At 40.4% G+C, this 16,822-nt stretch overlaps 2 protein-coding genes across 9 annotated transcripts in view; one reads left to right on the top strand and one right to left on the bottom strand.

Annotated features, from left to right (window-relative positions):
- The window catches only part of Dome (cytokine receptor domeless), a 28,058-nt gene extending 19,628 nt beyond the window's left edge, over positions 1-8,430 (top strand). For all 4 annotated transcript variants that reach the window (XM_077399946.1, XM_077399931.1, XM_077399940.1 and 1 more), the window contains exon 13: positions 55-8,430. In XM_077399946.1, coding sequence (XP_077256072.1) covers positions 55-1,440 — 1,386 coding nt within the window. In that variant the 3' untranslated portion in view covers positions 1,441-8,430. The remainder of the gene's footprint in view (positions 1-54) is intronic.
- A 1,687-nt stretch (positions 8,431-10,117) lies between these two features.
- LOC143894342 (adenosylhomocysteinase-like 1) lies at positions 10,118-16,715 on the bottom strand. Of its 5 annotated transcripts, none has more exons than XM_077400520.1 (11): positions 16,428-16,715; positions 14,838-14,885; positions 14,212-14,296; positions 13,658-13,851; positions 13,168-13,492; positions 12,909-13,059; positions 12,673-12,825; positions 12,413-12,578; positions 12,012-12,258; positions 11,560-11,680; positions 10,118-11,458 (listed from the first exon to the last, which is right to left on the bottom strand). In XM_077400520.1, exons 1-11 carry the CDS (start codon positions 16,527-16,529, stop codon positions 11,452-11,454), a joined length of 1,599 nt encoding a protein of 532 aa, XP_077256646.1. In that variant the 5' UTR covers positions 16,530-16,715; the 3' UTR covers positions 10,118-11,451. The 5 variants fall into 5 exon arrangements, with proteins under 5 accessions (XP_077256646.1, XP_077256652.1, XP_077256674.1 ...); XM_077400526.1 differs by having other exon boundaries at positions 13,658-13,839; positions 16,428-16,701; XM_077400548.1 differs by lacking the exon at positions 16,428-16,715 and adding an exon at positions 16,219-16,404.
- Between the last annotated feature and the right edge of the window lie 107 nt (positions 16,716-16,822).

Genomic DNA, 16,822 nt, shown 5'->3' with positions numbered 1-16,822 from the left:
GCGACAAAATTATAAAAATACAGTATAATGTAATTTCTATTTTATTTCGTACAGAAGCTGCTTGAGAAGAACAATGAACTACACATACGGCAGCCGTCCGCCGATTCGAGTGGCTGTTCGAGCGGTCAAGAATCCGTTACCTCTTCGCTTACGGCGGAATCTCAAGTTTGCAGTGACAGCGGCACCGAGGTCGATGCGGTGCATACACCATCTGACAAAGTGAAGAGTCAGCCTGTCCGCGAAATGACCCATCTGCGACAGAGAAGCACCACACGAATACCGGCTTCATTATTATCAGAGGTCACGCCCTGGGAGTATGTCAAAGTTGGCAATTCCGGTGAGGCGACTTCCGAGGAGACTGTATCATTAGCGCGGTCCACGCCTAATTTGACGAACAGTGCAATGTTGAAGAGCTACTCGCCATCGCAACACGTCTGGTCCAGCACAAACTACATCAGCATGCCGTCCTCTTCTGAGGCGCTATTGAGCAACCCGAGCCTCATTCCGCGAAAGAACACCGCTGGCGGCAACAGTGGCGACGGCGACAGCAGCAAGGACGGTAATGACACCAATGACGGTAGTCACGGCGACAACAACAGCAGCGACAGCAACAATGACAGCGGCGACGATAGCGGCGATGCTTTAATATCGATCAAATTTGAAGATGATTTCGAGAAGGAGAAACAGAAGCTGACCATCGATGAACTAGACAAGATGCGGCCGATCATCGATCTGAAGAAGATAGATATACTGGCATCTCACATTAATCCCGACAAGATGACAATGGCGACGCCGTACGTTCAAGCAGGTCTGATAGACGAGATACCCGAATTGCCTTCCTGTATACCTAAGCATATACAAGCCAGAAACAGCAATCTGATGTGCGGCACCTTTAATATTAAAGATAACCAGAATTTATGCAAGAAAGAATACATGTCATTCCCGCCGGCCTTCCCCACCAATACCACCTTGACTTCGGCGAGTCCGAAGTATATCTTAGCATCGATAATGCCCGAGGGAATGACGATGCCGGCTATGAAGGCGGATCCAGAATCTTTGCCGCAGAGAACGCTCTACGACCCGCACAGTTCCACGACGAGCGATACCTCGTACAATCTTGCGAGTTCCGCGCACGAGACACAGCCGCAGGAGCAGCAAGAGAAAATGGAGACGCTCGCGGACGTGACGGAGGGCATCGACGAGAGCGGCAATAAGGACAACGCGGTGGATCTCGCTGCGTCCTGGTCGACAACGGATGCAACGGTAGAGGGGAAACAGTTGAACTCTAGTTATATCACCCTCGCGGATTTATCACCTCCCTCGGCAGGACCGTCTTACGTGCGACTTGAGAAGATGCCATCGTCACTGCCGCAGACGACGATGAGTCAATCGGACGAGCAGTACGCAGAGGTGACGGTTGTGCCAAGTACAGTTCAGTGAGGTGAGGAGAGAGATACGCTCTCGTCTCGTTTTTCTCCTCTTTTTCGCGACGGTGATTATTGCCACTTGCGTAGACGGACGAAGTAAGTGCTACACTGTAAGATTGCGGTATATAAGATGGCGGTGCACGTGAGAAACTGATGATGTTTTAATGTAAGATTGTGGCACTCGCGCGAATCGACTGAGCTGAGCAACGACCTTTTTCAACCTCAGAATGAAGTCCGAGTTATTGAAATACGAAGAGATTTAAAGAGACTTCCCTCCTGGAACGTTTCATACTTGCTTCGAAAATAAGACTGGGTCTAAGCTAAAAAGAAGGTCACTGGCTTGGGGATTAAATGAATTATTGGAAATTCATTTATTGGTAAAAGAGCTCCTCGAGGAGTCTCACGTTTGAAGACGCTTCTTTAAATAGCTATTGCTAACAAAAAGTTTTATGCACAAAACATCCGTACAAAAGATAATGGAATGCGCAAGAAGCGCGACTCGTAGAGTCTTTAAGGAAATTTCTTAAGGAAGCGTTTTCTAGTTTCCAGCTGGCGTCTTCTTGTTTGATTATGCTTGCATATCCGGCGCGATGTGCATATGCACGCGGCACGATACGTTCGAACAACGAGAACGTCAGATTGGTGTTCTCGTTCACCAAAGTATATACCAGTACTGCGTTATTTGTTTTTATATTATATGCGTGATGTCGACGCGATATTACTCCATAAGTTAAAATAAGTAAATAGATTATACAAAAAAAATATATATATATATGTATATATATATATACGGGCATATATATGTATATGTATATATGGCCAGATTGACGGACAGCCTATTGCTGTCGAAAAATAATTAAATTAAGTCCACTTCAGACGATCTATAATTCAGGATTAGGCGCAATCTACGAAAGGAATAGAGCCCTTCCCCTCAAGAGAAATCTAATATTTTAGAAAATTCGCGCTTTTAATTTGCGCGTTCACTTCACAAATTAATGATTTTTTTTTAATAATTTATAATCGCGCGCGATACTTTTTGTTACAATTGTTACGAAATTCCGGGAAAATATCTCTTTCTCTTATGAAAGAGTAAATATATGCATGACATATGAAAGGGCGGTATATGAAATTTTTGTAAAAAAGATAGCTGTTTTTCTTAGAATTTTTAAGAGACAGTGTCTCTCAATTATCGTAATGCGATTAAGCGTGAGCGCAATTAAAAAAATTTTTCTGAATTGTGGAGTAAAATTATATATAATCTACAATTTTTTCCTGCGATATATACAGAGTATCGTAGACAGAGTTAACACACACACACAGATAAAATTTTTCAAATGTTATACACCACCTTGTTATACAATTTTCCTCCCCTATACTCCTGGATCCGTCAAAATTTAAGATAGTGTTACAATTTTATGTATCGCGTAATACAAAAAGATTGAAGAATCACAGTACACGTATTAAGAAAAAGATAAAAAAAATAAAAAAAAATATGGACAAGCATAGATACATGCGGCACAGAGAAATTATGCATAGAAATCCAGATTTCTGTTCTGACAAGATTATAGATCGTCTATAGCTGGTTTTTAGTTAGGCGTATTTTAACAGCACAATTTTTTCGCTAAATTCTCGTTTAATCGTGAGAAAATCTTTTTGCCATTTTTGCGAGGATAAGCAAACTTTTTTAGGACTACAGTTTTCTAGATTTCTTTATTGATGACACAGAAATATCCTTGTTTAATCCCTAATTAATCATTTGGTTCAGCTGATGCAACATAATTAGTTGTGTAGGCTCTGAGACTTCACATTTTTTACTCCATATCGCTAAATTAGAAATTAATTGAAGACTAAAATGACGCTATTCTGGTATAACACCAAGTAATAGGAAAAGAAAGACAAAGAAATAGAGTATGTCACAAATTTATAATCTTCTCTTTAATTCACGTGGCACAGCGATTAATTAAGGATTAACGTTGTTTCGGAATGACGATTCTCCAACGCTATTGCGTTTACATCGTGCTGAAAGCAACAAGTGGATACAGATATTCTTTTGAACGATCTATCGATGCTATCTTGATGCTAACGAAAATTCCGAGCGAAAACATTTCCGTTCACCGCAGCGCAACAGGATTGCTCAAAGAAAGATGAAACTGACGTGCTCGAAATTGCTGCAACAGTTAAGACAATTACAGACAACGACAAGACTCAAGACTTGCATAGATTTTCTATATTTTTTTAATAGTGATTGTACCGCGAGCTTATAGAAACTATCATTTTTCAGTCACAAAAGCTGAATACGCGTAAGTTAAATCGTGCAATACAATTTGTCATTCGTTCACGTAGTTTCGATATTTTATTATCACAAATCGATCATGAATAAAATTGTACGCAGCAACGTAACGAGCCTCTTTTATAATAGCGCCACAATACAATAGACGGTGTAATCGCACACGAGGACAGGGTCAGGGATAATAAAGTAAGATGAGATAAAAAAAACATCATGATGAGCGCACCATGGGCGTCGCCAAGCAGTTTGCGAGACAGCAAACAGTTTTGAAGTCTTGAGGATGAGAAATTGATACTGTGTCAATTAACGTCAGGCTTGTTAATATCATCGTATAAGATTGTAACGTTGTGTCGCGCCCATTTATATCGTCGATTTTAGAAGTAATTGGAGAAAAAGCGCTTCTTTCGCCTTTTAACACCACCTTTTTTTTTAACGGAGTAGATTGCTCGGCTAGAAGGAAACGCGCGGAGGCGCCCGTGCACTACAATTATCCCAGATCGTGCGCTTTAATTGCCGTGCAGGTCAGAAGACAATTGAAGTACCACGCGCACAGAATGTATAGCTAGTTGTGTGAGTAATGCGCAAGCGACAATTGGCCTCGCAGAGCACTCTCACGCTATCGCAGCAGTAAGAATATATGTATGCATAATATGCACATACTTTAAACTAGTCAGACACACCGCCTTCTTCCTACAGGCCTTTCTTTTATACTTTGTCGCGAGTTTCATTGGATACGAAATTAGCGATTGTGTACAAAATTTAATGATAAGCAAAAAAAATTTACGTGTCGGGAAACCGTTCGTTTTTTTTCCTTATAGATCTTGTACTACTAAACAAAAAAAACCGATTGAACTTCTAATTGATGTAGATAGGACACTTCTTTTGATTTATTGAATTTTTTTATGATAACGTTTTTATTAATATTTCTGCCGAGCGCAAAAATGTTTGTTCTTAGAAAAACAAACAACTTGAAAAAGGAACTTTATCGAAGACGGCCTATTGATACAAAGTATGATTGTAAAGGACTAATTGTGTAGTTTTGAACTACAAATTTTAATAAGGGATAAAAATTAAGTAAGCAATTGTAGTTTAATTAACGGATAAATAATTCAGCGATCACTGAAGTTACATCGATAAAAATAAGCTACTTAAGAAAAATTGTAATATATTGCTACGGAAAGAAAGGCCTGGATCTTTTTAGAACGCGGTTATATTTTGCAAGTTCAAACGAGAGGAAAGGGAAAAAGTGCGTTGCCGGTCGCAACGGCGAAATATTAGAAAGAAAGAAAGAGAATGAACTTTGTACTTGTGAAATGATACTTACCGGCTTGCGCGATTGAATATTCGCGAAGCTCTCAGATCGAAAACGAGCTTATGTACCTACTCGTACGTTTATTGTTATTACAATGCATAACGGCGTAATTTTATCAGATATTAAAGAAGTGCTATTTAGTCTCTATAATTAAGTTTGCGTAAACATAAGAGGCATTTCATCACGATGTTATGCAAACGCACGGCGCGTAGATCTGTTTGTTTTAACTGCACTTCTAGTTTTCCCGTTCAAAATGAAATAACTATATATTTATACATACATTCATATATATAAATTCTGCAAAAGGATATCTTCTATAAAAAAGCTGCGGAGTTTAAAAAGAAAAATTTGGTGCTGTTGCTTTTTCATGAAGTATCCTTTTGAGGGCTATTTCGAGATCAATTTGATCTCTTTAAATGAAAACTTTTGTACTTTTTTACAGACACGGATGCTGTTTTAAGTCCAGTAATTTTGACTCGAGACACTTTTGGATCTGATAAATACTTTAAAGGATATTTGTGGAAAATTATTACAAATCCTTTGGATTATGTTGATTAGAATAATCTCGCTCTTGGAGTTACTTAGGATTAACGATATAGACGTGATGTCGTGATGCCAGGGTTGTGTATATATATATATCTTGTGAAGTTTAAAATTGATTAAAATTGACGAAATATATGGTTAACGCTACGCATAAGACTAGCTAATGCTTGTAGAAATATTTCTGAATGTGTTCTCTTAGCGACACTTGTAAATTCCAAGTGTACATAAGAAGTTAATTGAGAAATTTTCATATATTTATTTTATAATACACATATTATATAATACACATATACATACAGATAGAGGGTTTGGAGTCGTAAAATACTGTGGAAATGACGAACCACAGGGTCCTAATCTATGTCTGTGGCATGCATGCACACGCAGACACACAAAAACAAAGGGGGGGGGTTAAAGCTAAAAAGTTTATAAAGTTAAAAATAGAATAGGATCTTAATCTGTGCCTATAATACACACAACACACACGGAATCAACGTCGTTGGTTATAGACAACGCCAAGAGCGAGTTACTCCGATCAACATAGTTTTAAGGATTTACAATGATCTTTCATAAGTATCTTCTAAAGTATTTATTATGTAAAAAAATGTCTTGGATCGAAATTATTGGACTTAATGCGGAGGATCTGATTCTGTCAAAAAATATACGGGTTTCGATTTAAAAAGATTAAATCGACCTCAAAGTAACCTTTAAAAAGTCATCCTATAAAAAAGGCGATTATATAAAAAAAAAATTTTTTAACTTTAATTGAAAAATTGTTTTTATAAAATTTTGACCGCCTTAATTTCATCAATAATCATATTTTATACGAAAGTAAAAATCGTGTATATGTCTAAATTTATACATTTACATATGGTGCTTTTGTCAGATATTACCATAAATTTATTACCGTAAATTAGTAGCGAAATTTATATATCAATTTTGTTCGAGTGAGGAAAAAAGAGAAGCAAACTTCAGAAAGTGCAATTAAAACGAGTCGATCTAATTTTGTACTCGAGATCCGTATGAACCTATCCTACACGAAATATCTGCGTGTTAATATACGTACGATACGTTTATGTATCCTGAAAACACGTACATAATTCGCGTACTTTAGTATGCCGTATACCATTTAAGATTGTCAGACAAGGAAACGCCTAAGAAGATTTTTTAACGAAATGACAGTACGTTTTATATAGTGATAAATGAAGGAAATATGCCTAAGCACGAAAATACGCACGTCGATTAAATCTTGCTCACGTCGAGATAATGAAATATTTTGTGCGACAAGAAGCTTTGTACATTAGTTTAACACGGCCGAGCATTACTATCTACTTTGTTAGGTTTCACATATCTATCATTGTACATAAACATAAACGCATATAGATGTATTACACAAATACGTATAGGCATATAAATAGATATATATACACTTATACATATACATATATCTATTATTATCTATTTTTGTTACGAGTTTATAAATGAGAGAAACGTATTCTGTCGCGGAATACCAAATGTAACATATAGAACGAGATTTTAGCGAATGGATTTAAGCGTCGCATAAAGACTATCATCGGTTTTATATATAATTTAGAACATTTATGTCGTGTCTGTGTCGTTAAACTTGCTAATAATAAGTTGACAAAATCGAGATCATATATATGAGTTATGTTTAGGTATTTTTTTGTTTTTCTTTTTTTTTATGTAATCGAATGACCGTATAATTTAGTTGAATAGTGCGTAGCCTTTAGGATGTTTAACATTTACTATTTCACCGGGTAAACGAAGAAAAAAGAAGAGGAGAAGGGAAAGCTATGTAGATTAATTAGTCTATACAACGATCATGACATAATTACACGACAAAATTGTTACAAGCGCGCTCGTTGAGGCAGTAAATGTTGACCGTTTGCTTTTCTCTTCTTTTTTTTTTTTTAAATTGACGATCCACGGAATTTATTCTTGTTTTACGCGAGCCTGCAGATGAATGGTGATGAAGTTTTAGGTTTGTAACGAGAGAAGTTACTTGTAGTGCAATGACTTAACGAAATTTGATTAATTTGTGTATATATATTACAAGATCATGGTTCTTTTTTAAATTTAATTCCGCCCGCACACACACACATAACGTACGTACACCTGCAATCACACCGTCAATTGCGAAACGCAGGAATTACTGCTTACACAGCGACGTGATATATATACACGACTTTTTAACGGATTTCTCTTTACATAGTATTCTGTTTTAGAGTGACATGGTTTGTTATCGAGTTAGTTTATCGAGTCGCTGGCGTAATTTGCCAGCGTCATTGTTAAATGTTATCTTCACGTGCATTACTGTGCAAGTGCAATCCGTTGTACCGTTTAAAACGCATAGGCCCTACACAACCGATACACGTACTATATTTCACCGATTAATAGCACTGTTGATTATGTACGTCGATTGAATTTTTATTACTCCGAAGGAAGATTTTGTACAGAACATTGTAAAATATATTTTTAATGCTTTTTTCTCTCTCTCTCTCTCTCTCTCTTTCCTGGTTTTATTATTTATGTGCGCGCAAATCTCTCGCCTCTGCCGCATTTGTATAAATACGCCGTACTATTATTACTATTATAATGCCATTGCGTAAATGCCATGCCGTCGAGCCTTGCCATTTCGTCATCCAGAGAGAGAAGAGAGCTTCCCAAAGCCGTTTTTGCCTTTTACTTTTCTCAATACTCACACGTGGATCGCGCCGTGGACGCGTGGAAGGAAGAATCTTTTTTTTTTTCTGTAACTAACAACGACGTTGCCGATGTAAGTCGGAGAGAAAAGCCATTAGTTTGTAATCATTAAGCTGAAATATATATAACATTTATATCGAGCTGCGTCGTGATGTATGCATTTCCTCCCGTATTTGCGTATCTCCTCACGCGAGAAGATGACGTCCTTAGACGGATCAAAAGCAGCGACGCGTCTCTCTGAAGAGGAAAGAGTTCGAGGAAATTCGTACGGTTAACTCGTCGCATCCTTTATTTATCATGTGGTTCTCACAGGACGTTGGGATACTTTACAGAACGCCGGGACTCGACATCGCGATGCACATTCCGCTCTCTTATGCGTGTCTATATCGATATTTGATCTTGATATTTCCTTGCGAAATTATGAAGGAGCGCCGTTACGTATATTCACTTGCATACAATTGCGCGGATGACAATGCATTCACATTTGGTTCCAGGCTTGCCGTTCGATAAGTGATGCGGATATGCTAAGATTAGCTCGCGTCTGCATATTTGATCTAATCCTCGATTATACTTGCAAATTCATTCATTCCGCGCTTATTGATCTAATAACAGTATAAACTGCTCTGCAGGATGTATCAATTGCCCTGATCTAATTAGTCTAATGACCGATACATATCATCGTCACGTATTACGCGTGATCATTTTGTTGGAATCAGAACGCGGCCGACGTTGCTCTCCTTGACTTAGGGAGACCAGTTATGCGAGCTAGTCAAGCATTGTCTCCGTTTGTTTTACGAGGACGCAAGATCGGGGTTTATTGGCTCGTATTGCCTTTTGTCTGGATATATATTTTCTCAAGTTCGACAATCTTTGTATCGATAGACTATTCCGTCTCCTTATGTTTGCTTGAACTTTTGCCTAATTATCTCGAAGAAAAATTTACATAAATACAGATACCTGAAGGCGCGATTCGATACAAGATGATATATACATAATATATATATCTATATATATAATTATATAATATATATTTTAATAATGAATATATATAATTATAAATTGTTATGATATAATTATATATAACAATCATATATAATTAATATCTATATCAATCATGACCAATATAAATATCATTTTATATACATATATATAATATTACACTCTTTCCTCGAAATGAATAGCGGTGGTTCACGTTCCACAGATATACGCTAACGAGACCTTTCAAAGCAATGGAGACCAAACAATGTTTCCCGTTCCGCATCGGTTCTCCGCCAAAGCGGAGTACGTCATTCAATCATCGCTCGAACATTCTGCATTCTGGCTATATACCTATATACTACACATTTATTTAACGAAGGCTCTGGCCTCGATACTATAGGAACTATTATCGTTATTGATTTTCCCTGTCCTAAACTTATTCTGTCGCTCACGCCGTTCGCTTGGACCGCGCGACTCCGTTTCTCGATTTGTTTCCGCGTCTCGCTACGGAATGCACTTATCGTTCAGATCACGCGTGACCTCTGTATGCGTTAAACATCCGTTCGCAAGAATTTTCATAACGATTTCGATCACATTTCTATCGATACCGGTCTATCTCTAAGTCGAGTCTCGCTCTTATCCGTTTCGAGGATTTTCGAAGGACTGCGACGAGTCGAGACGAATCCTCTTTCGCAAGGAATATAAAATTTAATGTACATCTATATGTGTGCGCCTTCGGTTAACAATATTGTTGATAATTTAATACGGCGGATCGACGCGAAGCGGTTTAGCGATACGCAATCGGTATCGAGAGGTGAGGGTGGTTCCAAGAAAGAACAATCTGCATAATCAATTCTCTAAATATAGGCGTTTATTTTTTTTCCTAAACATATGGATACGCAAATCGTTCCTCGTGCCGCGCACGAGGGTAACAATAATAACCAGAGATTAACAGGCTGTAATCCACAATAAAAGCGTATTGCCTTATTTCACGTATCGGTCCTCCCACCTTAAATAATTATGTACACGAGTTTTGCATTATAGTCGTTTGCGTAACGCGGGCAAATTCCCGCGTTTCGCGGAAAACTGGCTGGTGTATAAATAAGTCGCGGATGATGCACAATTGTCGTTACTATAAGGACACAACAATATCGTTGACTAACGCGCATCATCTGCACGCGCTAAGAAATCGTCAAAAACCTGTATACGTGTGCGAATATTGACGCGTAATGCGCACGCAGAACGTTAAAAGAAAAATTTAAGAGTGCAAAATTACAACTGTGGAAACATTTTCATCCAGGAGGAAATTGAACACTGAGCTGACCAAACAGTTACGTTCTTGTTTTCTTTCAATGCTTTCTTTTACATCGTGCGCAAATCAATTATACAAATAACGTACGTATACAAGTTCCTTTCAATACTATATATTAAAACGTTTGTATCATTTATCAAACTATAAAGCTATAACTTACTGCAGGTAGTAACCAATGGACAGATACAATTTCAATTACCATTTCGGTTTGCAAACACTATACATGACTCGTTTATATCTACAATAGTATTCAACCGGCTTTTTTCGTGTGCGGGTTTACTGGCGTGCACAGTCTGGCAACCTTTCAGAGAGAGAGTTTCTCTTTTCTACCCTCTCCCTTTCTCTGTGTTTAACTTGACAAATGCAGGTTCTACACTCGCGCATTCTCGAGAAGGAAACTGTTACAAGAGTTAATTGGATGTAAATTCGGTTATGTAAGTTCCAGGACCAGACAGAGGCACATGTGTCAAAGAAAAAAAAGACATCTGTGATATGTTATGCAAAATAACTTATGTTTTCTCGAATGCAGTTTGCGTAGCCCTGGTAGTGGTTTCTAATAACGATTATTGACTAACTGCTAAATCAGCGTGTTCACCATGACATTATTAACGCATTCCTTGCGGATGATTAGCGATAACATAGCGGAATTACGTCGCGCGGATCTTTCTACGAAGGTTGAACCATAAATAAAAATCTCTTATCGATTTTATGGAAGAGACGTCAGTGGGGGGAAAAAAGAAAGCCAACTTCGGCACAAAGTCAAGGAAGGGTGGCTGGTTTTTCTTTTTTTTTTTTAATACTCGTGAAGGTGTGTAATGCTGAGTGAGTGTCGCACGTGCTAGTCAATGCCACATTACTCGTCCAATGGTTTTTAGTAGCTGAAACAGATCCACAGGTAGGTGGGTAACACAAGGTAAACAAACACACACACACGATCGATCAGTCGCACTCGTGCCAGAATCCGAGGCTTGGTACTAACCGATAGTAATTAGGCTTGAACGGACCCGCCTTATTCAGGCCCATATACTTTGCCTGTTCATCCGTCAGTTCCGTCAGATGCGCGTCGAAAGTGGGTAAATGCAGCGACGCGACATATTCATCTGCAAATCGACATTACGACTTGATCCTTATCATTTTAATACGATATATCCGACATGTCAATAGAAACAAACTAGAGGTAAAAAGTAAAAAAAATCAAGTATTAGTCTGATGTAAAAGAAATTGATCGTTTCACTAAATTATCGATTTAAATACCCTAAAAAACCTTTCTAAATAAAGAAGAGAATAATACTGAAACCAAAGTCATAATTATTTTAAAATAATTACGTCAATAAATAAAAGATCCTCGCGAGACAATAAAATCTTCGTTTTTCACTTAACGGATACGACGTGAAGAAACTGCCGCATCAATTTTAGTATCCATATACCTACCCATCTTCTTCGGCAGCAAGTAAACGTCGCTCTTATATCGTCCGGGTGGCGCGTTAAACAGCTCGATGAGGGCTAACGCTTGCGTAGCGGCAGTAATCGACACCACGAAGGATGGAATACTCGAGCACGACAGGTTCACCAACCGACCCTCCGCCAGCAAAACGATGCGCTTACCGTCCGGCCAAATAACGTGGTCCACTTGCGACCTCACTTTCTCCCAAGTCAAATCGGGCGTACGTAAACTGTTCTGTTAAGAACAATATTTAAGAGGATTTAATCCTCGATCTTCTCCCCCGCGCGAGTCATATGTCAAATCAATCGGATCGAAAATCGGATCGCTATTACTGCCCGTCACGTAATTAGACGCCGCGCGGCGGTAAAGAAGATAAAGTGGGACATACGACGTCTATCTCCGTGTTGCTGTGGCCCATGTTGCACACGACGCATCCGTTCTTCATCTTGTCCATATGCTCGCGCGTGACCACATTTTTATTGCCCGTCGCTGTAATAACAATGTCTACATTTCGAATAACTTCATTGAGCTTCATCACTCTGAAGCCGTCCATGCTGTAATGCGACAACAAATATGTATAGGATTTCTATCTGGCTCGGCGGGCGATCTGGCTGCGGAAATTAAAACGCGCGTGCGAACACGCCTTACCTGGCCTGCAACGCGCATATGGGATCGATCTCGGTGATGTACACGATGCAACCTAGGCCCTTGAGAGCTTGACAGCATCCCTTCCCGACCTCTCCGTAACCGCATATTACAACCTGCTTGCCTCCGAACATGATGTCGGTGGACCTTTTCAAACTGCAAACGATAAATTCGATAAGTGCCGAAAACTCGCGAACGTCGCATTCGGAATAATTCAAGATCCTCTCTGCGTAACTCACCTATCAATGATGCTCTCGCGGCAGCTATAGAGATTGTCGAATTTCGTTTTAGTTACACTGTCATTCACGTTCATCGCGGGGACAGACAATTTTCCCGCCTTCGACAACTGATATAATCTATGTACACCTGTCACGCTCTCCTCGACAATTCCTGGAAGGACATGTCTCTACTATTTTACTCGTTCGTAAATCAGACGTTAGAAGAATTATTTGTTACTGAGAGAATGTCCATTTCTGTTTATTACTACTGAAGCGGAACCTTGAATCATTTTGAACATGGCGTTGTATTTCTTGAGCATCAGGTGGGTGGCGTCACCGCCGTCGTCCAGTATCATATTAGGCTGCCAATTCTCGGCCGCCACGCATTTATCGATGCACCACCAGAAATCCTCCTCGGTTTCGCCACGCCACGCGAACACCGGGTACCCGGCGTACGCCAACGCCGCGGCTACCTCGTTCTGCGTGGAATAAATGTTGCACGCCGCCCATCGCACTTGCGCGCCCAGTTCCACCAGCGTCTCAATCAGAACGGCGGTCTGCGCGTTGATATGAGTGCATCCCACAATCTTGGCGTTTTTCAACGGCTATGCAAAGATATTAGTCAGATTTTTTTTTCTCTTTCACTCGCAATCGAACGAGAATTTATCTAAAAACTGAATTTTTATTCCTCTTAAAAAAAGGTATCCGGGCGTTAACGTTGCAACTTCTCTCTGACGTTGTCGGAGAGAAAAGTGATGCGAAAGGTATACCTTGTCGTCCGCCGCGCGTTTCCGCAACGCCATGATTCCCGGCATCTCCTGCTCGGCGATCTCGATCTCCCTGCGACCGAAGGCCTGCTGATTGATGTTACGTACGCAGAAGTCCGTGAAGCCCTTCTCCGTCTTCTGGATTTTCTCGCGCGGCGAGACGTCATCCTCGTCGGACGAGCTTCCTGTATAAGAGGCTAAGGTAGCGCCAGGTGCCGAAAAATGTTGATTATTAGTACCACATCGAGGGTGCGGATGCAGGTTATCCTAACGAAGTGGCTAATGCAATTGTTAAGTCGGTGTTAATTGGGACAATCGTTAACTTTAAACAATCATGACAATGAAAAAATACGAGCGATACACATGTAACGCTTTAAAACGTTTTTAACTATAGTAACTTGCGACAAAAGTATAAATGATGGTGTTAGAGGATGGCAATATGATATTAATACAGAAGTATAAACTATATGCTTCTTCTCTCAACAAGTTAAACACACAGAGATCTACCGCTGTACAGTACTTTGTTACGTGCGTGATAATCGTAGGCTCGTTCGTACCAGAACTGTAACTGTCGGTGCTGCTGGCTGACAAGGAGCGGCTCCGGTAGCGGCTGGACTTCTTCAGCGCTCCGGACTTGGAGTCCTAGAAATCGAAAGGTACAGATCAGTTCGACGGGGCCACGGACGAGTCTCTTTGTGTTTCTACGGGGCTGCGAAAATGCACTGAGAGAAAAATTACTGAAAGAAACTGAAAGAGTGCGGCACGAAGCTAGTTTGTTGCGCCGAATGTACACAGATCAATACAGACGATTACATTTATCTGTCTCGAAAAAAAAAAATATTTATGCCCTCACGCCATAGCGCGATGAAATTTCAACTCAAGTCGGGCTGCTCTCTTTTTCTATCTCAATGCGTAAAAAATCACGACAAAGTAGATGCAAAGACCTCCAATTACATTTGATAATTTACGCATAATCGTCCCATTAGTCTGTGTTATCTAATCGATAAGCGAGAATGGTAAATCTGATCAGCACACACGACATTTATTATGGCAGAAAAAGTTAAGGCAGCCCTGTGAGAAAACAGCGAGGATCATTCCACGGCATTTTGAGAGGGAGGCGGCGGGGTGGGTGGGAAGTACAGGTTTACTTTGTCTTTTATACACATATATTACTCTTACTTACTAATTTTGTTCTCGCGCCGTGAAAGGCATTATTTGATGCCTCTAGGCTCTGAAATCACAACAACCACCATTTCATCATTCAAATGCATCAAAGTGTCCGCAATACAGTCCGTAGTTTGGTACAAAGCTCCCAAAGGTTTCACACTTGTGCGCAAGTATAGAAATTTTACGGCAACACTCAATTCTTTCGCATTTCATTTCCATTCATCTCGCATAAAATTTCTTTTTATATCGAGTAAAACGATTTCAATCACAGATCAGCATAGCGATTGATCATTACAGGATGAATATAAAGTGTTCCACGAATATATAGAGAATCAGCTAAAAACACTTTCATAAGATCTTTTCCGTTTTAACAATTTTGTATATCGAATCAGCTGGAACACTGTCAGACAGCTCGAACAATTAAAAGCCGTTTCACGACTCACGTATGTTATTCTCTTTTAAAATTCCTCGATTACTTTGTTTGTACTCGATACAATTCACGCGGTGCTAATTGTGCCACGCCTAAATGGTGTCTCTAGGCTTCGAGCACGGCATGAGTGATTGGTACCGAATCTACGGACTACTGTGTGTATGTGTGTGTGAATAATGCTCTATATGCGTAAAATAATATAAGCATCGTAAACGCCAAGTTACTGGGCACTAATGCGTAACCGCATGCATTCACGTCTCCAAAAGTCGCTCTCTCCCTTGTGTACCGCGTTACTTTAATTAGTGGAAAAAGAAAGTAATAACAACTTGTTGCTATGCGCCTTTAACGGAACAACTGTTAAAGATACTAAAGATATGTGTAGAAAGGGAAAGAACGCAGAGTGTTATTCTTGTGCATTAAGATTGAGCAATGCTGAACAGTCTCGATGTCCTTCTCGCGGATCAAGCAAGCTTTTGTTGGATCTTTGTTTATCTCCGTCCCTGGTAAAAATATAAGTAGTGCCTCTTAGTTATTCAACCCGATATAAGTTGACATATATATAAATAAAAAGAAACATAGAGAAAAAAGGAAAACCGGAGGGAATTGAATCACGGCCGTAAACGGGGAGTCCGAGTATAATTCCGGGTGGACAAATAGTCGGGTCTTAACCAACGCCCATTCATCAATGAACGACACGTCAATTAATGCCATGTGTCCAATTACGTAAGAGCCACATGTGGTCACAAGACTTCAAAGGATCGGCCGAGACAAAAGAAAACACGTAGGTGAAGAGATAAAAGAGACTGACAGAGACAGGGACAGAGAGAGAGAGAGAGAGGGAGAGAGAGAGAGAGAGAGAGAGAGAGAGAGAGGGTGGAAAAGAGGGGGGAGATAAACACCGAGAGAGAACGAAAGAAAAAGGTACGACGAGACCAACGTAAAATAAGAGGGTGAGAAAGTGACGAACGTCGAAACTTTTCATTTCCGCAGGCAGAGCGACACACGGTGCGGGCGGTGCCGTCGCGTTCTGGCCTCGCTCGCCGATCGACTCCGTCGTGAGAACGGCGGCAAATACGACAGTCGTGTCGTATACAGCTGTCAGATTGGCGCGAACGTCGCCCGGGGCGCGCGGGGCGGCCCGAGATTTTAGGTTAGACCGAACCCGGCTCGATTTACCTTCACGCTGGACGCTGGATCGGTGACCGGGCCATCGGCGAGCGTGCCCCTCGCATCTTTCCCGGACGACGTGCTGTTCGCACCATCCCCGCTGTCGGCCATTTTTCGAATGCACTGTCGGACTGTCGTACTGTCGACACTGTCGTGGTCGTCCGCGCTCCGCGCGACCGTGCGGCCTGGAGCGGCCGCCAGGCGGCGCTCCGCGCGGCCGCGCGCGACTCAGGCTCGTAGCTACGTTCAAGGGTCGCCTCAAGCATCGTTGCGGAATCCATTTCTACCAATGTACAATGCGGATTAATTTTAATCTCGGTTTAATTTACTCTTTTCATCTTTTTCTAATTCTTAAAAATCTCTGTCTGGTCTGTGAGAAGGGAGATTAAATTAGGAATGATTAT

Source organism: Temnothorax americanus, unplaced genomic scaffold (assembly GCF_048541705.1).
Source record: "Temnothorax americanus isolate GAGA-0224 unplaced genomic scaffold, ASM4854170v1 Scaffold1, whole genome shotgun sequence".
In the NCBI taxonomy this organism is placed as follows: Eukaryota; Metazoa; Arthropoda; class Insecta; order Hymenoptera; family Formicidae; genus Temnothorax; species Temnothorax americanus.
The sequence above is the reverse complement of the archived record's forward strand: the minus strand, read 5'-3'. Positions and strand labels throughout refer to the sequence as shown.